At 33.6% G+C, this 26074-nt stretch overlaps 2 protein-coding genes across 3 annotated transcripts; one reads left to right on the forward strand and one right to left on the reverse strand.

Moving 5' to 3' along the window:
• Positions 1–1949: 1949 nt before the first annotated feature.
• Positions 1950–6879, forward strand: LOC144851453 (uncharacterized). Its single transcript, XM_078708941.1, has 5 exons — positions 1950–2104; positions 2499–2568; positions 2899–2958; positions 4928–5058; positions 5192–6879. Exons 1-5 carry the CDS (start codon positions 2023–2025, stop codon positions 5296–5298), a joined length of 450 nt encoding a protein of 149 aa, XP_078565067.1. The 5' UTR covers positions 1950–2022; the 3' UTR covers positions 5299–6879.
• A 291-nt stretch (positions 6880–7170) lies between these two features.
• On the reverse strand, positions 7171–25435 carry LOC144851434 (uncharacterized). Of its 2 annotated transcripts, none has more exons than XM_078708898.1 (15): positions 25354–25435; positions 22548–24194; positions 22069–22285; positions 17854–18486; positions 16399–17585; positions 15917–15959; positions 15678–15724; positions 15356–15448; positions 15069–15172; positions 14645–14726; positions 14390–14478; positions 13733–13870; positions 11378–11434; positions 10607–10815; positions 7171–10290 (listed from the first exon to the last, which is right to left on the reverse strand). In XM_078708898.1, the coding sequence occupies exons 2-15, from the start codon at positions 24139–24141 to the stop codon at positions 9846–9848; spliced, it is 4938 nt and encodes a 1645-aa protein (XP_078565024.1). In that variant the 5' UTR covers positions 24142–24194; positions 25354–25435; the 3' UTR covers positions 7171–9845. The 2 variants fall into 2 exon arrangements, with proteins under 2 accessions (XP_078565024.1, XP_078565023.1); XM_078708897.1 differs by having other exon boundaries at positions 11378–11560.
• Positions 25436–26074: the final 639 nt, after the last annotated feature.

Genomic DNA, 26074 nt, shown 5'->3' on the forward strand with positions numbered 1-26074 from the left:
GTGGGGCGCGTTAACCGCGAATGACTAACAATACCATCTTTCCCACTACACCTGCACAAACTCATTTGTATAACAACGAACGGCATACCAAACTATGATGAGAGATACATTCTCTTCTCAACACGTAACGCGTAACGAAGATAATTAATTCCTTTTTTTACATTAAAATTGAGGCCGCTAAACATAAAATTTACGAGATCAAATACATGAATGAAATGAAAGCTGAGTCCCCGGAAATTATGAAACGAAATATAAAAGTCTTCAGGACCAGCCATACAATGGTAATTGTTTCCCAAGTGTGAGACATGCAATGCACGCGGCCGTGACGGTAATTCAACAAAACAAATTTATGAAATACAAACAGAGCTAGCACACAAAAGCCTACTTACTAATTTTAATAGTCTATAATTTAGAAGACAATTAGATTTATCATATCACCTTTGATAATTATAATGTTAAATTTCAACTATCCAGATGCGAATTTTAGGTTTGGTTTTAAAAAAACTCGACTTCATATATGCTTCAATTTCGAAGAGCTGCTTAAAATATATTTATTTATTTATTCTGCCATAAACTTTTATTCACAACATATTAGTAGGCCTACAATACAATTATCTTGCATGAAACGGATATTTAAAAATACACTATAATGTGTAACGGTAGAATTACAATTCTAATGTAAAAGATTAATTTTAAGAAAAATGTTAAATCACATTTCTGTTCTACCAAATAACTATATAAGTCAATCATAGTCTCTAATTTAACTTGTTTTTTTTATATTATTGTTATATTTACGTGTTTAATGCTATACTTTGTAATGATTATATTTTTTATTTTAGATTGTAAAAGGATCCCAATGGAAATAAGCTGATAAGCTTTTTGGGCTATCCTGGAAAATCTCTTATAAATGTATTATTTGTAATGTCCGTAATTTATGTTATCACTTTGTATGTTTTTTTTATGATGATTTTCCAAATAAATTCAAATCAAATCAAATCAACAAAATATAAATTGAAGTGTTGTGTGTTGATCGCGAATGACTAACAATACCGTCTTTCCTACAGCACATGTGCACACTCATTTGCATAACAAACGCACGGCATACAAAACTACGATGAGATAAATTAATTCTCTTCTAAACACGTAACGAAGAGAATTAATTCCCTTTTTTTACATTAAAATAAATTGAGGGCGCTAAACATAAAATTTAAACCATCAAAGCAGTTTGCAAGAGCCAAAAAAAAAAAAAAGATGGTAAATGTGCTCTCCCTGCCTCAGCACTAAGGCCCTGCCACAGCCTTTTGGGGTCGTTTCCACCACATCACCAGATGCATTGATGTTGTCGCCTCATGATGTGTGGTGGAAAGGGGGACGTATAATTCTGTGAACCCCAAACACAGTGGCCGCATGCCTTTAACTCTATTCCACCGACCAGCGTGGGAATCGAACCCACGACATACGTGTTGTTAACACGACGCTCAGACGACTGAGCTAAACTGATCATTTTGGTTTTAATAAGGTTAATAGGATATTTATGACGTAATGATGAATTACGTAATACACGTATAAATAGACTATTATCAGCTTTTCAGTCATGTACTTGGTGGCGTAACGGGTAATGCTCAGTTTTGAGTGCTATCGGCTGGGGTTCAAACTTCGACGGATATTTTTTTTTTTTTTAATATTGTTTTTTTTTAAGTAGAGATATGTGACACTGTATTGTCGAACATGTATGGTACCATACCGGTAGGTATTCAAATATGCTTAATATGAAAAGATATTAAAATTCAGTGACTTATTTCTATTTTATATCACTATGCCAGTAAGTTTTGCTATTTTTATTATTTATTTAGTAGGGCGCCTCCTACCAGAAGTAGACCTACCACAAAGATCTTAGCCTACCAGTACTTTTTGCAGCAATGCGTCAGCAGAGCAGTCATCTGACCACAATGACGTAATATCTTTATACCAAAACACCACCATCCATTTTCTCTCTCATCACGTCAATAAAATACACACAAAATGGCTAATGAAAGCTCGAAAAGCACCTGTGGTCGTTTCTTCGCGTTCTTTACAATAACCTTTGCTTTTTTAACATCTTTCAGTAAGTATTGATATTATTGATAAGCCTGTCAGTGCCAGTCACTTGATATTAAAACCAAGATAAACCTACTAGGCCTAGGCCTAGCTAGTCTATAATAGGCCGCCGTAAACACATGATCGGGGCCATGCATGGATGATCGGGGCCATGCATGGATGATCGGGCCCATCATAGAGACGACCGGGCCCATTTCTTTATGGGCCCGATCGTCTTAGCCGTTGGTCCCGATAGTCTTAATCGTTGGGCCCGATAGCTTAGCTTTGGGCCCGATATAGGCAAGTGTATTGTTTGTAAATCCGTTCCATTATAATTGAGTTCTCGCGGCATACACTCACACTTTTCATCTATACATCATATGGATGGTTGGTGAAGTTAATGTTTCTTTTATTTACTGTAGGTCTTCTGGCAATTGGTATTTCCCAGTTTATAAAAGGACCGGGCAATCTGATTATTAACATATATGTTACGTAAGTTTAATGAGAAAGATCGTATAATATTCTTTATGAAAAGCATTTCATTTATTTTCTTTTCTGTCTAACCTTACCACAATTGTAATGACTTAAATTCTGTCCTTATGCTCTTTTATTTGAACTTTAAGCTCTGTCTACACATCAAACTAGTTTGACAGAAAAAGTGTGATGTGCCCAAATATGGTAGTGATATAGTCATCATGTCCATATATGGGCACATCATTTGTTTGTCACATACAGTTAATACTATATGAAATTGCTGGATTTTTAGTGACATTTCAACATCAGTAAGTAAGCCTACTTTACATTCAACATTTTTATTTTTAGTGCAATAGGAGTATTGATACTCTTTATGGAGTTTGTGTCTGTCACGACGAGTTGCATGAAGTAAGTATTCATCAACCTTTAGATATTTCTAAAAGTAAGATGCGGCGACAGATAAACTGGTGATGAGGGAAGTGGGATGCAGGGCTGTTAAGATGTCCCCGGCCAGTTATTAGGTTTTTAAGATTTTATAAAGAAGACTAAAATGAGTTGCATTACAAAATGAAATTAGAATAGTTTTTAAATAAAATTTAATTTAGCTTTTTAAAAAAAGTCAAAATTTGAGGGAAGGACAACTGTATATATAGAGTAGTAGCATACACTGTACAAAGGTTGTACTTCTTTGCTTTAGCAATTTTATTAGTTATCCGCTTGGTATACCAAGCGGATAACTCCTTGTTATTGTATGGGATCAATAGTTTTTTTCTGTATTATTCTTTGATCCTTCCTTCCTTTTTGTGAGTCACGTTTCTCTAAAATGTGTAAACATAACATTTCATAACTTTGACAACATATGGGCATTTACGTGAAGTTGTGCACCTCCTATTTTTGAATGACGTCATAGTTGCGCAACATGACTTACGCGCAATTTTATGAATTTCAATGATTGATTATAGATTAAAAACCAAAAGTCATTTAGTATTGACACTTTGACAAAATTTAAGTCATATCAGGGGCAAACTTTCTACGGATTAAAAATGGCATGTTTCACAAGAAGTTACGCGCGCACGCGCATTTAAAATTTCAAAATGCGCAAAATTAATTTCTAATCAACTTTTTATGCGTTTCTTGTCATTTTGAGCATGTCAAAAATTCCCACGGGCGCGCAATTTTTTACGCACGCGGTGCGCACGTAGCGTTAAAAACATATTTTTTTCTCTTGAATTATATTTTTCAAGTCTTTCCTAGTAATTTTGAAAACAATTTAGACCTTTTCCAGTTTAAATAACGCCATACGAACACGTTGAATTAGACAATTCGTGCGCGTTTTTTATGAAAAAGCTTAAAAAATCGTCAAAATTATGTCTTTTTTTAAACAGTCATAGTTTCTAAAGTAAACCGTGAACCGTTTATTTTTATTACAAAATCTAGAAGTTGATGAGTTGTAGATATCGGATCATGCATCGATAAGGCTAAAAAAACATTGTGACGTCATCGTATGGCCACACGAATGTAAAATATAGGATTTTTGTCTCTTTCGTTATTGCTCATCACATTCAATGGAGCGCATCATGCTTATCTGTATTCCTTTTTCTCCTAAATTTATATATTGTGTAGGTCAATCAACTTTCTTTAGCATGAGATAAAAATATTTTAATTTTTATGACGTCATCATGCCTAAAAATTTTAATTACGTGGGTCATTAATTTCATCTTTACAGTAAATTTTAATCTGTAATAGCTCGTAAGAATAAAATGTGATAATCACGATTAAAACGTTTTCTGGAAGCTATTGGATTGTAGATACGAATTCATGTAAACATTTTGCCAATCGGATGTTGTGACGTCATCATATGGCCAGTTGAATAAAACAAGTCGTATTTTCATATTTTGCGTAATAGTTCATCACATTTAAAAGGGTGCGCATCTATATTTTACGTATTCAAATTTCTTCTACACGTTAATATGTTGTTCCTGAGATAATTTCCTCCAGAAATTGCTATTTAAGTGTTTCATTTTGATACCGTCGCCATGTTAAAAATTGGAATAAATGGCGGGTCCCGTAATTTCACCTATTCTACACTGTATGTAATATGTATACAGATTATACTCTTTGCATGTATATACTATATGACACAAATTGACAGAATTCAGCACTAACAGCATATCATATTCTTCAGTTCTTGTCATAATGCCATAATCTTTATCTGTGTGCAATATTCCAACGTATGACGTGCACGTGGCGTTTGTCGTTGTGCGGATAACTAACTCGTCAAAGTGACGAGTTTCATGTCTAGTTATCATTATTATGTTAAATACAAAATCTTATTTCAAATATTATTTTTAAGAATTGTATATTTCATCCCATAAAGGAACACTGAGGAGTCTGGGTGTTGTATGAAGACTATCAGATGGGCTGACAATTGGAAGAGAGGAATATTTTATATCCTGCTCTCCATATTTTGTTTCATGAAGCTTTTCAGCGTACTCTATGTTACAAGTGGTATGTACGGAATTTATAAAAAAAACACTAGATAAAAGATTTTAATTTATCTCGATGACCTTGCTTGCGATACCAAAGCACTCCATGGATCTGAACATACCCTAAATGTTGTTGTTTGTTTTTTTTTATGTAGGGTGCCTAACTGCTGCTTCTGGTGTGTTTTACTGCATGAAAACCTGTCGCGATACCCCAAAGGACAAGAAAGAAGACAAGAAGCAACTTACCACCAACATGGCCTAAGAATTTGACCAGTAAATCTATTAAAGGACATACTCACACTTTTTTACTTTCTGCACGGCTGGGTGGGAAGTAATTAAGACTTATATTATGAAGTGTGAAATTATCTAATATTAAAATATAAATACATTTTTTTAGTTTTGTAAAACAATACAATGTTGAGTGTTAAAACTAGAGAACGTATATGACCAAGATACAGTATGGTTCTCGTCTGCAGTGCAGGATTTCGGTAGCACCAGATTTGTTTGCATGTAAGCATGTTGCAATAGCTCAAGGTACATGTAGGGGGAGCCTAGCTAGTCCTAGACCTTTGCAATAGCTCAAGGTACATGTAGGTGGCAGCCTAGCTAGTCCTAGACCTTTGCAATAGCTCAAGGTACATGTAGGGGGCAGCCTAGCTAGTCCTAGACCTTTTTAGGCACTTTTACAAACATTAAAGAAAATAATTGTTTGTGCTCTGTAAAATTTAAACTGAAAGGAATGAAAATATTGGCAATTTTTTTATAACCATCAATTTCAGTATTATATCTTGAAGATGAACTTTTTGATTGTACGGCCGAATTTCGCACATGATAGAAGTAGCATAATCTATTTCTCAATCAAGGTGTTCCTTATAACACACGAATATCTATGACTTGTTACTGTTGTATAAAATATGTTATGCATTATTGAAATACAATAGCAGGTCTAATGTTTAGTTTACTCCAATAATTTGCATAGTTTCTGTTTGTTTATGGTAGCTTGCGTTTCACTGTCGGTGCTACACTTATTTATAATAAATAAATATTTAAAATTGTTTGATAATTCTATACTTTAAAAATCAGTGTGCTTAAGCATACTGTCATGTATATAAAATATTCACTACTGACATATTGCATACCATCAGTTAAATGAAGATAAAGCATTTTTAATTTCATTTATTTGTTTAGATTAAAATGAAATAGGCCTACTGCCATGGGACCGGATTATTTTTGCCAATGGGTATCTTTCAAACTAAAAAATATACATTTATGATGGGGAAGGATGAATCTGAAATTATATTTTGTAAACAAAATTAGCTTTCATTCTAAAAAACTATTCCATATTTAGATTAGTTAGTATGTAAGTAGGTGATAATTCCAGGCCCAATTCCAGTGTATCCATTGCCTTGTTGTCAAATCCATACTATGCTCATTAGGTTTTTACTAGATCTTGAAATGTACAGTACATGCATGACAAATAATGCTAGTAAAATGTTGTATTTAGGCTAATTTAACTAATACCCGATTCACACATGCTAAAATGTGACAAATTGTTTATCTTGGTATGAAAGAACATTAAACACATTACATCATGTACAGAACACTGCTACACCAGTATCTGTAAATGCACACATCTTTCTAAATTCTAATGAAGTTTAACATCGTTTACATTACACCATGATAAACTAGCGTGTGAATGCATGATTATCCAAGGAGATAGCCATGTAACCATTTGTTTACATTTTGTTCCAAGTGTGAAATGGGTATAAAGACTATAAAATAGTATGTAAGTGTATGAAAGGGGAGTTTTGTATTTAAATAAATTAATACCAATGTTGGTGGATATTTTAGTAAGTTATGTGTATTTAGGTGTAGTAAATTATTTAAAATAAATTATGGGAAACTAGCCGATTGTTCTGTCTAAAAGTCATTGTTGAAAGAAAAGTCAAATGATCGTGTCATGTTCTTCATTTAATAAATGCCTACACATTACTCAAACGTTTCTGCCAAATTTCAAATAAAGATTATTTACATAACTAAACAAAATAAAAATATATGCACTGATATACACTGATATAAATGCTGTAAAGAATGGCTTTCAGTCCAAAATAAAAAAATATCAATGAACCAGATAAACAATCCAATACAACCAATAATTTATTACAAGATAAAGATTTTCTCAATTTATTGATACCAACCCAGAACTTTATACACATATTTTAACTTGTAAATTCATGAAAAATAACAAGACAGAGAACTAATACTGTACTATTGTTGTAATGGTAACAATATTATTAGTATGAAAACAAAATGATACAAGTTTAACGTAAACTCAGAATGGGATATACAATATCATCATTATTTTAAATCATGCATCTTTTTTTTTATTATTATTTGGTCCGAATGTTGTAGAAACGACCATTCTACAGTTTATTAATAACAACTTAGGTTGCCGTAGTAGTAAAGATCTCCACCATTTACTGATAATGAATTAAGCAAAATACTATGTAGTGCAATCTTTACTATACATGCTTTTAACATGCCATTTCTCTAAAAATTATATACAATTATATGAATGTTTCTTATATATACAAATATATACATGATGTAAAGTAGATTTTTCCTATATAAAATGTGTCATTTCTGCTATATCCATTTTGCCATTGTTTAACAGATTGTACTGTATGTTGTGGCAAGTGTATAAGAAAACAGTTGTAAAGATTTTTTTTGTTTTAATCTAAAAAAAAATGTTTTTAAGAAACTGCATTCAACTTCTCAATTAGGTTGGCAGTTTCAAATGCAGACAATTTATCTCGTTATAATAATTTCTTGTTTTTCTCAATTACACATTTCTAACACTCAGAAATGTATCGTGAAAGATCTGTATTATTCATTGCACACTGTCATATAATTTTTCCAAGTTATTCTTTAAAAAATAAAAACTTACAAAAATACATCTCTTTCTTCCAAGGCATTTTCACCATTTTAATGTATTTTCTACACATCTTTCCAGAAGATGAGTCAAACAGCCTAAGTGTGGGACTAAGTCAAGTATGGGACTAAGTCAAGTGTGTAGCTGTACCACCGTGTGCCTTATACAGGAGTATTTAATTCTGATCACTCTACAGTAATGCTCTATTATCAATTCATCTTTTTCAACCAAAAAAAAGTTTAAAATCATTTCTCTAATTTATTTAGATTAAGACCTTATCGTTGAAGAAAAAAAAAATATTACTGAAAAATATAACTATTTTTATCTATTTAATGCACCAAGTACATCGACACCATGAAACTAAAAAACTAAAGTAATGTAAACATTGTGATGGAAGAACAGAGATATAACAATTCCTACATCAATATTCTTTCACCTTCCAACCATGCAAATAATCTCAAGAGTGTAAGTGATACAATATTGGCTTACAACAAATGATAACCAAAGATAGCAAATTTCTTTCAAGTTACTTCACACTTACTATCATAGCTTGACTAGGTCAAGAACTAGATTTGCCATACAATGGCCACATATAACTAAGAACAAACATTTTCAAAAGATTCAATATTTGATTTATAATCAAGATATATTCTAAACAGAAAAATAAAATCATCTACAGCACCGGATATAAGTATGCAAATTGCACATCTAGTGTATCCATCAATCAAACTAAATACATAGAAATCTACCAAGCATGGTTTCCACATTCAACATTGCTACACAACAAGTTTTGAACTTATAATGGTTGGTTCCACTCTCCCAAACAGTAGGGACACCTCCAAGAACCATCAAAAGTGTCCTCTTAATAGATGTGTCCCCTGAATTGGGGTTGGTTCTAGTTAAGTAGTAACAATTACATTTTTCATGGGACAGTGTCCCCTTAAAGAGGGGTGTCCCTTAAATAGGGTTGTCCGATATTCACCTAAGTTCTACAAAAAAAGTAATTTCGCAAACTAGTTTAACAATACTTATTTGTTAATGTTAATCTTATTATCACAGACTCATCCTAAACATTAAGACAAAAATAGACTTTTGTAACTACAAAATACACTGCCCCATGTCTGAAAGGAGCCAGTACATTTCTAAATGGATGATGATAATCAATGTAGCTCTTTGTAGTGTACTACTAGTACCTGCAAGCTAACAGTGGTTAAGAACGAACATATCTATTTTATGAAAATCAGGCATTGCAAAGTTACCCACTAACAAACCTCCTGCTGCCAACTAACAATCTATCACCACAATTTAATGAATACAGTTGGAATAAAATCCTGTTTAGAAACATTATAAATATAGTGGAGTAAGAAAAACCTAGTTCTTGAGGAAAATCAGTTGGATATGATCAAAAGGTTTTGAAATGTGTATTCATTAATCTTTAAATTTTAAAACTTAGTATCAAATGTGTTTTAATTAATATAATTACTAGTAATACACAATTGTATATATCGTCCATAATTCATGATTGCACTGAAAAAGAGACACATTATCGATTGACCTAAAATCTTGATTTCATAAACTATTTAATGTCATAAAAATTACCATAATGGCATTTATAAGAATGTTTTGCCAAATAATAGAATGATTAAAAGTGCCACAAGGTTGTTTGCCCATTACCCATGGTTACAACACACCCACCCTACAAATTAGAGAATGTCAAATTACTAATAATCTTATAAAAAACCTTATTTAAAAGTTCTGAACTGTAGTCAAAAGAATTATGCGACTGATGATAGTATCCTAAACACGCCATTGCAAATGTTATCATTTTAATAGTTGTTTTAATAATCCTACAAAAATAATATACAAAATGTACAGTGTTACATGTTGTAATCCTCATCACTTGCGGTCTCACTCATACTCTCTGTTTCGCTCACACTTCCACCGTCTTCCATCTCATCTCCATCCTCCTCATCATCCTCTTCCTCCTCCTCATCATCATCAACTTCATCATTGTCCTCATCACCTATTTCATTGTCATCCTCATCACTGCCACTGGCATCATCATCATCATCATCTCGATCATTATCATCTCGATCATTGTCATTCCTATCATCATCATTATCATCATCTTCACTCTGGCTTTCACACTCATCTTCATTGATACTCGTTACTATAGGAGGAGGAGGAGGAGGAGGAGCTATATACACTGGTGGTGGAGCTGGAACTATGACTTGTTTGTTCTGTTTGTTCTGAGCATTCTGTTTAACTTTGGTTGAGTGACTCTTCATGTGTGCACTTCGACTCTTTACCTTATAAAACACTCTGCAAAAAAAAATATTGAAAATACTAAACAATGAACATCTTCTTAACAACTATAAAATATAGTATATTTAACAAAAATTATGAATAAAGGTTTACGTTTGATAGCAGAACATGAAACAATATTTAATAATTATTATCTAGTAAAGATTTCAACTTAAAAAAAAGTACTTGTCAACAAATGTGACAACAAAATGTGATGTCCCATATGGACATGTCATATCACTACCATATTTAGGCATATCACTACCATATTTACACTTTACATCATGTCACACTTTTTTTGATAGTGTAGACAGAGCTTAACTTTGGTACTCACTTGCCACAAATCTTGCATGGAAACTCTTCTTGTACAGGAGGTTGTACTACCACTGGTTGTGGTGCTGCACGAAGGGTCTCTTCACTGCTATCGCTAGAGGTCGTTGACATTGGTGAAGGACTCCTCTTGGAAGCTCTTGTACTAGTTCGGTTATTAGATCCGCCATGTACTCGAATATGTCCATTTAGGGCCTGTTTAGACTTGAATGACTGAAGGTTAATAGAAAAATCATTGCTTTATAATCAAAACAAATCTATTTTATTTTTTACAATGTGTTGACACTTGAAATTGTTCAAAAATGCATGACGGTGTTAAATGGCTTAGCTACACCCTATATTTGATCTCATATTGGTCTTGTTGTTGTCGTCAAGATAGTGGTGTTAATTTATTTACATACTATTTAACTAGGTTTTTTTCCTCAATTCAAAATAACATTTATATACTTGCTTTTTAAGATTGAAACAATAGTAAATCTAGGTGGGGAAAGGAAGAAGGCAGGATCCTGGAAAGATACAGGATCTTGAAAGGAAGAAGGCAGGATCCTGGAAAGATACAGGATCTTGAAAGGAAGAAGGCAGGATCCTGGAAAGATACAGGATCTTGCGTCGGGTCTGCCTAGGACACAAAACGAAGAGACAAAGACAAGCGGGACACGGGACAGGACAAATCAACAGAAAACAACCAGGACATTAAACACCACAGATTCCAACCGAGGAGCCAACAAAATAGAAGGGGACATGCAAAGTGAAGTAATAAATAATGAATACTCACCGCCGTGCATCCAGCATAGGTACAGTTGAACAGGCCATTTGTATCCGCCTTGCTATCCTGATTATTGGAAGAGTGTGGAACATGATTATTGGACCTATCATTTCCCCCTCCTCTATAATACTTATTGGGTCTATACTCTTTGAAAGGGACGTAATCAATGAAAATTTCACCCGGCATCAGATCCTGTGGAAAGGTTGGAGAGAAAAAAGGGACAAGACCGTAGGTTAGTAGAATGCTCACAAACAGAAGCAGACGAATAGTAAGTCAAAATGTCACAGTGCAACAAAGCAAGTACACTGCAGACAGACATATACAAACTATATTACTTTATAATTGTGTCTATTTGCAACTAATAAACATTAAATGCACCCTATACAATTTATAGTTTATTTGGTTCATCTACTGAGTATTAAAAAAACAACACACAAAATCAAAATATGTATTGATTTAAAATATTACTCAGTAGTGCTTCATCAACAGGATTGAAGAGTAAAACTATAAATAAAAACGTATTATATATTTACGTATATTTATTTATTTACGTATATTTATTTATTTATATGCACAAATTAAAAATTCACTCTTTCATCTCTCAGCTCAATTTTTTTTACATATTTTTTGCTTTTTTTTAAGGACAGAGAAATATGGGGAAAAAGTTAAAAATAAAATATATTAGCCAAAAAATAAATTTACCATCCATATATTATATAATTGTATTGTGTTGACAATTTTATATATAAAATAAATTGTATAGATAAAATCATAAACAGTTAATTGTATACAGTACAAATGTTAATGTATGCCTATAAAATAGAATCTATAATATTGAAGTATTATAGACTTGCGATTTAAACAGGCTATTGTTGCTGGTATACAGCATGTCTGTAATAAATAAAAATATTATGGTTAGGAGTTGCAAAGGCTTTTATCAAAATGCAACATTAAAGATATATTGTCCCCTTGAAAAAAAATTTATTGTTTGAATATGTAATTTTAATGTCATAATATAGTTATTTAATTTGATAAAAAAAATTGGATCGAAAAAAACAATTATTTACCTGAAAAAAATTTGTAATTTTAAGCAAAAAATAGTCAAATTTTAAACAATGGGTTTTAGTTATAAATTTAAACGTTTCTTTGTTTTAAGTGTGAAATCACTTTTTTGTTTTTTTTTCTACATAAGTGAATAAACTTCAAAATGGCCTATCCAAAGTATAATTTTATTTATCATAATTTTAATGTTTTAGGGGAACAATGCATCTTTAAAAAAGAAAGAAATAGGGTTTAAAAGAAATATGAGAAGAAAACAAATCCTAAAAATGTACCAATAACCAACTTAGGAAGGTGTAATGTAGAATGATTGAGAAGTTGAATGATTCATGATGTCTAAATCTAAATTGATTTGAGAATGACGTCAACATTATAATTTAATATTTATTTTATAAGATTTAGTTTGATAAATGAACAAAATGTTATGCCACTGAATTTCACAGGGCTGGTTGAAACATGTGGTATTTAAATTTTATTCTATTTCAGAAGTAAAATACAATAATTTGGCAAGTTCAAATACCAGAATAACTGTTATTTGGTTTTTCATATCTTCCATAATTTTACATTATTAAATTCAAATATATACTACTACAGTTAGTAAATAGCAAAACAAAATTAGTTTTTATTTCATACAGTAATTCTACTTGTACTATACTATTAATGTTAGTAAACTATATTTTTTAGAAAAATAGCACAAACAAAAAAGTAACACGCATATCAAGGAGTACACAGGGTACGTCCCAAAATGAAAAGAGGGGTAGTAGGTGTTGGACAGCATGCTGCCTCTTATGCAAATGCTGATGTAGGTAGGGTAGTAGTGTTGGACAGCATGCTGCCTCTTATGCAAATTCTGTTGTAGGTGTAATCAACCATGAGTTATGACAATTCAATCCACAGATATTACTTTCAGCAAAAAACATTCAGTATTTTCATAATAGGAACTTGTTCATGATTTCACATTTTGCTATCTTTTTAATACACAATTAATGTACTGCATTATAAAATAGGAAGCAATTGGTATACTAATAATTTAATATGTAAAATAGACCCAATGCTTTAAACAAACTTGCAGCCAGCTGTAATTTTAACTTTCCTATCCAATTAAATATTATAAAAGAATGATATACAGGACGTCCAATATAAAATAAGACGTACATCACTGTAGGTTTTGTTCACGTTTTGTAACATTTTATTGTATAATTTATAAATTATATTTAAAAAAAAACATCAACATAACATATAATTTTGAAAATACTGAATAAATGGCAATATGAATTTTTTTTCTTTAAACAAAATTATACTTACACACTCCATCAACCTTGTCTCGTCAGTTGGATTGACGTTACTATGGTGGCAAAATTTCTGCATTTCAGCGTTATACGGATAAAGTTTCTTCCATCGGTAGTAATACTCAACAAGATCTTTGACTGTCTTAGTTGGAACCTAAAGTTAAATAACATCTTTCTAATATATTGCAATGTGAACTAACTACTATTGTTAATCCAACAGTGTCAAATCTCAACTTTGTGTATTATAAAATCCACTAAAGTCACTACCAACTATACATAACCAACTAATTGAAGTGTATTTGTGGAACTCTCTACCTATCACAATCAGACAGTGCACTTAGCTTAACTCATTTAAGACTCAACTTAAGACTTTCCTTTTCCAACAAGCTTTTCATTAATTTAACATTTCCTGCTTTTATTTTTGATGTAAAGCGCATTGAGAGCCTGCTTATATGCGCTATATAAGAACTGACTGTTAATATTATTATTATTTATTATTTGACCGGGTTAAATCTTAATCCACAAACACCTAGTAATTCTTGATTGTGTACTTTTTTCCTAATCACTCTCCTACAATACAGACACAAGTTAGTGATTGTATGAATGTGGATGGATAAATGAATGAAATGCAAGTTGGTCATTTAGTTTGTAATTGTTTTAGTATTCTACTTACACATTTGCCTATCTCGAAAAAGTCTTTTCCTTTAGATTTGTAGCCATCCCTGAATGCCTTGCGTTCTTGTAAATTCCATCTTTCAGGAACTGTAGAAAAATTAAATATATTACTTGTTACAATCTCCTGTTCAGTTTACAAAAGAAATCTCGTAAAGAAGGCCATTTTCGAAAAGAAGCCCACCCAAGATTCCATGAGGTTTGATGGTATATTAATAGCTTATTATACACACTTGTTAGTTAAAGGTAAACTTACAGTCATATCGATAATCCTGGCAGTTATCAGCCATCCCTCTGGGTACCTTAGCATCTTGAGACATCAGCATTAATAAGGCAAGCTACAATAAAAACATGCAAGATTATTGAGTAGAAACAATTCTTAGACTACAACGTTTCGCAAACACTCTGTTTGCTTTCCAAGTAAACCGATATAGACCCGATGTCTGCTCTGTGTTTTGTGTAAATAGTCATAAGAAATAACATTGGTTCTATATTTTTAGTATCATTACCGCTCGTCTGTGTAAATTGGCCTTAATTGGTTATGTGAGATAATGGTTTCTGCCCTTGGCTGCTTGTTTGTCATGCTGTGGATAGTGTTTTTTAATAAAGTATATCTGAGTACAAAAACTAAATCAAAGAACACAGCAATTACACAATAAAAATGTAGCAATATGACTAACCTCCATGTCACCTTTAGCCCTAGCAAGGCAGTGGTAAGCATACTCTAAGTTCCTAGCAGCTCCAGGTATAGCACCTGATGTTGCAAACTCTACAAAACTGTTGACTAAATGAACGAAGAAGACAGTATTATTAGACACACCTAAATAGATTCTTGTCATTTGATTGGATTATTTTGGGTCACATGGTGTTTGATAGGGTTCGATTGTACTTCATTATCGTTATCATTATCAAATGAGATTAAAAAAATTTTTTTTTAATATTAAATTTTTTGTGAAGTCATACTTACATTCATTTTCTGCATACAAGTGTTCATATTGTGGAGACCACATCAGCGTTCCTTCTCTAGGATCAGGACCGTAATCCATATAACTTTTGCTTCCTAGTAAAACAAAATGAAACAAATTTTTTAATAAATATTAATCTGGTTTGTTTATATCTTAAATATCTTTCTCATAAAAATCATTATTGTATCTTTTTAATGATTCACTCAAACAAAATCACATAAAGCAGCAATTCTTTACACAAGAAATTCTACATTACATTGTAGAAAAAAAAACTTTAAATTAAATACAGCATTGTAGTAAACATTTAAGTAGTGAATTACTTACTACATGGAGGCATCACTGCTTGGTAATCTGATCCTACATTAATATGCCTGCAAAGATAAAGATTGTGGTGTACATAAAAAACACAGCTTTTGTTTGGTTTTCCTAAATACCTTCTGGATGTTGGTACTACTACAGTAGATGTCTTGAATTTAACATTTAGGTAAAAATTTCAACAGATGATGTAAATTTATTAATTTCGTTAACATAATTGTTCATTTTATTTTTCCGACGGAACTTACGGTTCAGAGTATAAAAATTCTGTAGCCTCTTCACTGCTGCTACCTAGGAGAGAAAAATAAACATGTTAAAATAGAATGTAATGCTCCAAACTCATGATTACCCATGTAGTGATCACCCTTTTATATACTATTTAGTGGAAATATGCAGTTGTGGTTTCTCATTTGGTCATATTGTACACTTAATGCTAAATCTGTAATGAATGGCAGTATACCACACACGCAACACAATCAGTAAACATATTCCTCTCCACTATGAATACCATACTAGTACAGTAGTACCAACAATGTACCTTCTTTAATTTTGTTTTTTTAAATAAATAAATAATTTAATTTTTAAATGGTAACATAAATATATTTCAGATATTTATCTAATTATATTGTAAATATTGAAATCAAATATAAGACATTCAACAAACATATAATTTGTTAACTATCAATAAAATAGTCACTACGAGTATAACATAAAAAATATTTGTACCCACCTGTACTTCGCCTGTGGAGCTGAATCATGCTTGGCGTTTTTGGCGTGGTAGCTGGTACAGGAAGCGGTACAGTAACATTATTGAAGTACAGACCAGAACCACTACGAATGGGACTTAGCATTGGTGGTGGTGTATATGGTGGTGGAGTACTTGACTTGCTTCCGTAGAACATGGTTCCAAGATCACGAGGAGACCTCATTTGACTAGCGAAGGTTCCAGGAAGTAAAACTCCAGAAGTTGTGTTCACACAGGGTGGTATAATTAAAGGGGATGGCCTTGGTTTTTTCTTTGGATTTTTTACCTCTGTCGGTTTTTGAAAAATTATATCGTCTTTCTTTTTTTCCGGTTCTTCGGGCTCAGCCTTTGTAGTGGTGACGTGAGGTAAAACAGGGGACATGGCTTTAAGTACTGGTGGGCCTAAATCTTCATGTTTTCGTTTCACAGTGGCACGCAATACATCCTCGTTTACGTTAAGTATGTTTTCTTGTTTCACCGATGTCTCCGGTAAAATATTATTATGTGTAACACTCATGATGGTGCTCATTTGTTGCATTGGAGGTAAACGAGTGTTTTGCATCAGACTCTCTAGACTCAATGGTAGGTTTGGTACAGGAATGCTTGATGCTATGGAAGTCTGATTATAAGAAATTGGAAGGTGTGACGTGTCTTGCTGCATGTTTAATTGTCCAGTTGAAAAATTAGATGTGTTCAGGTTTTGCGAAACAAGTCCTACACCGATTCGCGGCAAAGTAGGGGGTGGCAACCTTGGCATTGGGAACTGTGACGCGCGTCCAGACATTGATACAGCCCAACTGTTGGGTTTCCCACCTGGGTAAGGATATGAGGAATTTGTGTCCAAAGTCCTACTAATTCCAGGTGGTGCTTGGAAGTAGTTTCCTATATTAGCACTTTGGTTTAAACTAGGTACGGTTACAGTACTAGCATCACTTTGAATTGCTGCTCTGTAGTCCGACATGGTAGAAACCGGCATAGTGGCAGTCGCACCCGTTTCTACTTGAGATGGCCGTGGAACTATTGTTGCACTAGCCGTGGTAAGCGCAATTCTTCTGGTATTGTTATAACCACCGTGTAACCGCATATGTCCATTTAAAGCTGGCATACTTTTGAATTTTCTCTTGCATATTGAGCATTCTACTGGCTGTCTTTTTTCCAACGTTTTATCGATCCTAAAAAAATGATAACAAATAAGTAAAAAGTTTGGATTTTATATTTTTATTTATGATGATTTGTAAATACAGTAAAGTAGAGATACCTTTTTCAATCAAGTATTAAAGGATATTAAACAGTACTATTGCACGCCATGTGACCCACAGTCGTCCAATCAAATGAAAGGATATTAAACAGTTTAATCACCTTCAAATATCAGAAAATTAGCAAATCCCATATAATTTCTAGAATAATAATAATAATATAATAATATATTTATTAACTTACATCCTGTTTGGAAAGCTTGGGATTTTTGACCTATCACCTGGTAATTCAAATCGCGTCATCTGCCTGAAATTATGTACATTACTTCTTGGTGGTAGAACTATCGATGGCAATGATATACCGGTCAACGTGTTCACACCAGATGTCATCGTCTGCTGCAAGAATGATGGCGCAGTCATGCTTTGGTTCTGTTGAGGAGACAATGGCTGATTTGGTGACACATCTTGACCTGTGAACTGGCTACCCTGGTTTCCACCTTGACCATGCTGATGAGCTGCTGTTTGAGCCAGAAACTGTAGCCTAGCACTAGAACTATCCCCATTACCAGTCTGTACTATTTGATCACTGTTTAATGTGTCCATAGTGTTTAAAAAGTCTGAGATCACTTCAGATGATGTGATACTGTTCTTTTGAGTATCTTGTTGAGTGGCTTGTGCAACAGCTGCAGCCTCTGCCTGTGCAAGTACCTCATCCTTTTCATCGCCAGAAAAATGCATATTGTCTTCCATAACTAAGCCATGATGTTGTGATTCAAAATGTCTTCTGAGTGACCTTATGTCACAGTAAGACTTTCCACAGTTGTTCACGATGCATTCATACGGCTTTTTGGTGCGATGAGTTAGTAAATGTCCAGTACTGCAAGAAATATTTTTAGAAATTCACAAAATTACTTAGTAATTAGTAATCTCAAAACACAATCTTCAAAAAGTAATTCATAACCAAATCGAACCAAATACTGAAAATAATAAATTTTAAACAAAATTGGTTTTGAATTTAAGAATAAAAAACATCATTGGTAGACAGGCTTCATAATAATTATTTTGTTTATACAGTGGGTGTGGGGAAGCTACTGTAGGCCATTAAAAAAGGTAGTACTTGAACCTTGGCCACAGAGTGAGAGAATTATAGGATGGTGAACACTAACTGACATTAGGACTTTTATGTTTTGCATGTACAAATAGTATACTTAAACATCATGTGATACAAAATTAAACCACTCAGTTTTAAAATAAGGATACGCTGTGTTAATTTCAATTCATTCTATTCATCAATAGTATTAGTATCCAAACTTTAAAATATTCAATATTAAAGCCCCCTTCCCTACGTTTTTTAGATCTAATTTAAGATCACAAACTATATTTAATGTAAAAATAATACTGTATGGTCCTATTGCGATAACTTTTTTCGTCTTTAAACGGTTAAAAATGTGAAAAATAAGTCGATTCTAATAATTATAGCGGCCCGCTATAAATCCCAAAATGCATTGCGCGCGGATTGATATTTTTGTTTTTCACCTGTAATTCGCCCACTTTTCGATCGATCGTGAGACCAAAACAAATGGAAGACTCCTAACTTTTCAGCGAAAATACCGGGTTTTCCCCAATTTGTATCAACGGAGTCTGGCAAAAATAGAAAGACAATTAATGCAGCAACTATACAACGTCAGGCTAGGTATATAGCTGGCGTACGATGTTCGTACGTTACCGATGTTTACCAGCTAGGCCTACAAAACTAAGCCTAGCTAGGCTAGGCCTAAGACCGTCCACGAGAGGTCGATCGCCGCGAGCTACTTAGGTAGTGCATTGTTTCTCACTTTTTATCATAATTTACCATAAAACGTACATTTAAGACAAGGAATGACATGGTTTAATGTTTTTAAAGTGATATATATGTATTATTTTCCAAAAAACGTCCAAAATTGCAGGGAAGGGGTCTTTAAACTATTTAATAATAAATGAATATATCTTTAACGTTAGATTTGTTTATTTATAACTCTAGATTGCATTTTCCTTCTGAACTTTATCAACAATTGTAAATTTTAATGTCATTGTCAGCGATATAAAACATTACAAAGTTACTAAATTGTTACTAAATTTGTTGAGGACAAAATACAATTATCTAACAATTCATTGCAAGTCCTTGAGTGTATGAAAACATTTTGAATGTATTCACCTCTTATCATTGCCAACAATACTAAACCTAAACAATCCTATAACCCACCTTGAGCAATGCCCTGAGTTATTTATGCCTTTCATAATTTTTGAACAGTACTGCATGTCCACTCTATAAATCTGCACTAGCTACAGTAATCATATTTCAATAGTAAAAATACAACACAGCTACTGTACATCAACCACCAGTATAATTTCAACAATTGGCCTATTGTACTGACAGACTTAGAGTAACTATTCAAAGTGTAGTGTAAAAGACTGAATGAATGACAACACTTCCTCTAGAAGAATACCTTAGCCGATAATTATTTCCTACTTTGCTATTGAACAAGGCAACCATTACAAAGTATTTAACCTTTGACCTTCAAATAAAATAATTATTTAACAGAATTATTTACTTTACTTCACTGTTCAGAGATTTGGAAGGATTTTCACTGTCAGTTCACTGTGTCAGGCAATATTAATCTCTAACATTTATAGATTTAGGAACCTATACTACAGTATTTTAAATTTGTAATGGTAAATACCAAAAAGATATGACGTTTACTAAGTATACCATTGAAGCATACAAAGATATTGACTGAAATTGACAATATGCAAAATAGGACTTGGAACAACATGATAGATAATAACAATGACCTTAAACGTCATGCTTCAGTAGACACCGGCTGACTGTAACTGCATACAAACTACCAATGTATTTTCTATACCAAGTGAGCAAGTAAAATACCTCACAAATGACCTATTAAATTTAAAACTCCAATATGGGACTCTTCAAAGGAATCAACCAGAGAGATTTGAAATGCGTGACATTTGGCATGGGGAGGGTGGTTGCAGGTGGTATGTTAGACTCAAGGGGAAAATCCTGTTGGATTTCCCTGGCACTCAAATCAAACACAAATTTGGTACTGTTGTAGAGCATTTATCAGGGAGTGTGGTCTTTAAAATTACAATGCAATTGCGTTCATTTTCTCCTGTAATTTTTGTCTCACCAAAGTGTGCATGTACAAACTCTCGGCTACTGCTAACAACTAGAGAGAGGGCCATTACACAGAGTACTATAAGGTACTGCACTGATACTAGTGAACAAACCTCTTTCAATACATAAAATGGTTTTTCAAAGTTTTGCTGTAGAATAATAACAGCATCCTGCCATTCAACTCGGTCGGAAGTGGAACTATCAATTATTTTGCATGCCGCTTGAAATCAAATAGAGTTGTATTTTACCTTTTTTCATAAACTGATTAATCTAAAATACTTCTGATTCTGTAATGTTGCTTTTTGTGTGTTTATTTGTGATTTTTATATGATTAAGTATTGGCACCTCTCTACTCTTTATAACAAGCCATTTTGGGCTTCATGATGGTTTCTTTTTGTCTCTGTTACTTTTATCTGACTTTATTTTTTTATGTTTTTTGACAAATAAAGATTGTATGTACTGTATGAATAATTTACCCACAAAAATACTTGCTATGCTAGTGTCTCATATTGCTAGTTTGTTGTTACAAAAGCAACAAAGGTTTGCTACAAAAAACGATAGTGGATAAAAACAAATTCTATCCCTCACCACAACTGAATTAACGGCAACCAAGTATGTTCCTATCCTATTGAATGAGATAATGTGAAGCAGCAATATACCGCAATAGAACATCCAGGAAACTTGCTCCGGAAGTGACAAGGTCATCAAAATTGAATTTTTAACAAAACTGGTAATTCACATATTAATGATCTCTTACCGTCATGGGAATACCAAAGAAATCCTATCACTTTATTTAAAGGATAGGTTGCATTTTAAACACTGGTTAAAAAAGATTAAACATTTTCATAAACTGGCGGAAATATGGACTGAGCTCGAATTTGAATATTTTTAATGTTTGACCTCCCTGACCTCCAGAAAAGCACAAACCAGAAATGGTGTTAGTTGTCTATGAGTTGGGCTTACTGGATAAACCAACACAGGTCTCTCCCCTCGGAGGGAAGAACAATAGTACAGTAACTCAAAAAGTAACTTTGGTCATCAGTAACCGCACAACAACCGAAAGACACATACACATTTTATTGTGTAAACAATATTTGTTTAATATTATTCAAAAATAGAATGTGAAAGACTCTAGGCTTAGCATTTTTAATAATTGATGACCTACTGTTTGATCATCAGGGATTACCACCTATCCGATAGGACAGTGATTAATTTACTAGTGGTAATCCTTGGCCACATGTGCCTAAAAAAGACATAAAATAAAAAAATCATGAAATGATTACTTACAGATGATCTTGTCTTTTGAAACTCTTGGCACAAATGATGCATTTATGTCGCCTTTCACTGCTATGTATTAGTTTGTGTTTAGCCAAAGCGCTGGAACTTCCAAATATCTTGTTACAAACTGGACATGCCTGCGAGTAACGATGTCCTTGACCAATACGTGGACGTCCTTTCTTAGCCTTTGGTGCCGATACTGAATCAGACTGACCACCACTTTGTCCTGAAAAAAGGGATAAAATTGGAAGTAATGTATTTGAATGTTATTGTAATGTATTTTAGAATCATAAAAAAGCTCAATACTTCTTTAGCACGGTTTGTTTTAAATACTCCATGCAAACAATAAAGGTTGCCAATTGGGCTTTTTATAGTGAAGGCTTTGAGAAAATGGTGATTAAATGTTTATCATGCGATTTATCAAACTAGCAATCATAAAAAAAAATTTTTAATTCAAATTTAGTAAATATTTTGGAGGAAAATCTCACCGATTAAAGATGATGGTAGATCATTCATAGTACTATGTCTAACATCACTAGATGTACTTGTCATTGATGATATAGTACTGGTTGGTTCAGTTTCCATACTCAGTGACTGTGGTGACAATGCATCTGCAATGTAATTCTGATCCTCAACATCTCCACTATTTTCAAAGATATCAAAGGCACTGCTATTTACACTTGCAGGGTTTGAATCAAGAGTTAGATTAGTGTTATCATTCAGCCTTCCACCAGTTGTTGTGATTACCATGCCACTTTGCAAAAGAGAATCTTCTAAAGATACTGGCACTTGAGCCTCTGGCATTAACCCTCCATCTTGCAACAACTCCTCGTTGCAATTTATGGCACTTAGCATCTGATCACCAGGAGGACGGTAACGTAACGCCGGACTCTGACGAGTTAGAGATGGACTATCCTGAGATACATCAGCTAAGGACAGAGATACATTTACCGATAACGGTGATATCGTTTTTGTGGTCATGTTTACAGGACCTTGAGCAGTATCTACTATTGATTGTATATTAGGTGATGATTTATCATTGTTATTCTCATTAGACCCTTTAACTAAAGGCATTTTTGTATTTGGTATATAAACCGGCTGTCTCATAAAATTTGGAACATGTTGCATATTGAGATGTGATATTTCTCTGGCAACGCCATATGCATCCATGCCTTGGTTAACAAAACCATCTTCCTGTTTAAGAAAATTATTCATAGGGTTAATCACATTATGTTGCAACTGCGCAAATGCTGCTGGATTGAACCCAGTCATAGAATCCTGACCAGTGCGAAATGCAAACCTAGTTACTGGTTGTGTGTTAAACTGTGGCCACACGCTGCTCTGATAGATGTTCGTTTGGTATCCTCTTTGTCCCTGGATAACATTGTGATTCTGACGAATGACTGGCTGATGCTGATAGTCAGGACTGTACTGCTGTTGTTGTTGCGCAACATCATTTTCAGCATGCTGCGTACTTGTCATGGCCCTCATGGACAGATCTCTTGGAGATGTAGGTGTTGGAGGTGTAGCTGATGGAATTTTACTCTGGTTGTTCATTGTTGGAACTACTGCATTTCTTTCAATTAGCTGAGCAAGTACTTGTTGTTCCAATGTCTGATTTAAGTTCATATTCATATTATCTGTAAGGTAACTGTGTTGTTGCTGGTGATGTTGTTGCTGGTGCTGATGGTGTTGCTGCTGCTGCTGCTGCTGCTGTTGTTGCTGCTGCTGATGCTGTTGCAACTGGTAGGCCACTGCAGCAGACATTGCAACACTATTATTAACTGTGTTTGACAGTGGGTTTGGTGGTGGGACAGTATTGACTGGTGTGTGTACTGGCGTACCATGATTAGATGACAAGGGGTTATGCGGAGGAACGGTGTTCACTGGTGTGTGAACTGGTGTACAGTTCTGCGACAATGCATTTGGTGGCGCTACAGTGTTCACTGGAGTGTGAACAGGTGTACCACAACTGTCAGCAGAAAGACGTCTTTGCCCTGTGTTGATCATTAGTACACGAGGTTTTGACAAATCCTCAGGTACAGGTGAAGTCAACAATTGATTTCTATGGTTCTGCTGCATGTTGAGCCCTTATCCATTGAAAGTCTTAGCACATATCCAAACCATCCATCATCCTAAAAAAACAAGAAACATTTTGAATCATAAGTTACAATAGAAGTTAAATTAACCTTTCCTCATCATGAATAAAATGTTACAATATTTTGGTACAAAATAAACAGCAAAAAGTAATGACTTACATTTACAAGATTTATTGACACTTTGGAAATTATACAGAAGTAAAATTCTTTCTAATGAAAGTTGTTCCATGGCAACTTTGTAGCACATCCATTAAAAGTTAGGAAAAAAATGGTCCAATTTCACTTTTCCGCTTGTGTTTAAAAATAAGGAAAGTGGGTAGGGACAGAAAAATTCATACAGCACTAGTGTGCAGCCCTTGAAATTATGGACAATTTACCGCTACAAAGTACATAATGTCACGGCCAGGGAATTATTCTTAGTATATAGCCAATTTTCCAATGTTTTTTTCACAGTAGTTTTCTTTTTTTTAAATATAATATTCAAACAGAACAATAGTCATAGCTGCATTGTGCAATGACGCTCCTCCAGAAATCAAGCTATTTGCGATACACCTTATTTGTCGGCACATTTTTCCTATCAAAAAATTGTTATTTTTTTAAATAAAGTAAAATGTTTTTCAATTAAAAAATTGTGTATGCATCACTTAATCTGTTTCATTGTATACTTAGTAGATTAACAGTGTATAAAAGTGCGTCTAGGCCTAGCACCAAAAAAGACTCGGGACGAAACGACCTGAAATGTGTGCATGCATGGATGACGTTGCAGATGAATGTGCGAACCGAGCTCAAGCAGCACTCCACTGGTCATGATAAAAAAGGGAAAACCATCATGCACACTCTAGGGCTAGCCTAGCTAGGCCTAAATATATAATGTGTACACTTTGTTTCTGTTTCTATGTAATGTTTTATAAACAAGTATTGTAGGAATTTGAAGGGTAAATAGGCTGGAAGTTCTGGATCTAAACTGTCTTACACGACTGTCTGTCTGCTGTGTGCATATAGGCTATAATAGCCATTTTCAGTGAGCCGTCGATCGTTCGTTCGTGCACATTTGGAAACACACCGCCGGGATGCTGAAACGAATACCCTATATATCCTGCAAAAATGCTTCGTCATAGACTATCTAATACAATTGAAACAAGCACAGGCATTTTCTTAATATATCAAAGTATATATCTGCAGGTAAATGGCTTACCATAAAAAATGCTTTACGGACGATTTAGCGTGCAATTATTTTCACATTTCTATAGAGCATCTCCGGAAATGGTGGTCGAAATACGCAAGATATTGGTGACCCCGTTTATCACTACAGTAAACAAATTGTATATACGCCCGGAAAGTTTTCGAAATATAGTACATAATTTCTCCTAATTTAACATGTCCATCATGTAAGCAAAAAGAGAAATAAATTAAATAAAATTTACAGTAGTATACATCATATCTATAGTTAAGATTATTTTTAAAATTTATAATTTTTTTAACTTTTAAAATCGCGCATTGATAACTTTAGGTAAAAGGTGAGTGACGTAAATGACGTCATGGGGCTCGGCTTAAGTACAAAACAACACACAGTAAGTGTGCATGATCAAGGAGTCGAAGGGATAGCTGGAGAGTATACGTATAAAATAATATCTATTTAGTGTTGGGGTGGGGGAGGGGCGATGCGTCCGGGATCGCTCTGAAAGCAAAAGAAGCCAAATAATCAAACAATATCATATTTAAAATAGTTTTGATTGAGATGTTGAGGTTGTGTGTCCAAACAAGTTGCTTAATTTACTTTTTGTCTCCAGTCAACCTGACCTGGTAAATTCCCGGATGCCAATCTCCCGTGAAATAGTGGGTCCCCTGATTTTACCACTCTATCACTTATCACAGTCTCACTATATCAATTGTTTTAAAAGGTAAAGACAGAATTG

This window comes from Antedon bifida, chromosome 9 (assembly GCF_963402885.1).
Source record: "Antedon bifida chromosome 9, ecAntBifi1.1, whole genome shotgun sequence".
NCBI classification, from domain to species: domain Eukaryota; kingdom Metazoa; phylum Echinodermata; class Crinoidea; order Comatulida; family Antedonidae; genus Antedon; species Antedon bifida.

Coding starts and splice junctions, on each gene's coding strand:
- LOC144851453 (XM_078708941.1), top strand. CDS start 2,023: ATGGCTAATGAAAGCTCGAAAAGCACCTGTGGTCGTTTCTTCGCGTTC. Junction 2,105..2,498: donor TGCTTTTTTAACATCTTTCA/GTAAGTATTGAT, acceptor TATTTACTGTAG/GTCTTCTGGCAATTGGTATT. Junction 2,959..4,927: donor GTCACGACGAGTTGCATGAA/GTAAGTATTCAT, acceptor CATCCCATAAAG/GAACACTGAGGAGTCTGGGT.
- LOC144851434 (XM_078708897.1), bottom strand. CDS start 24,141: ATGCAGCAGAACCATAGAAATCAATTGTTGACTTCACCTGTACCTGAG. Junction 22,286..22,547: donor TCTACCATCATCTTTAATCG/GTGAGATTTTCC, acceptor CCCTTTTTTCAG/GACAAAGTGGTGGTCAGTCT. Junction 10,816..11,377: donor CCTATGCTGGATGCACGGCG/GTGAGTATTCAT, acceptor ATTAACCTTCAG/TCATTCAAGTCTAAACAGGC.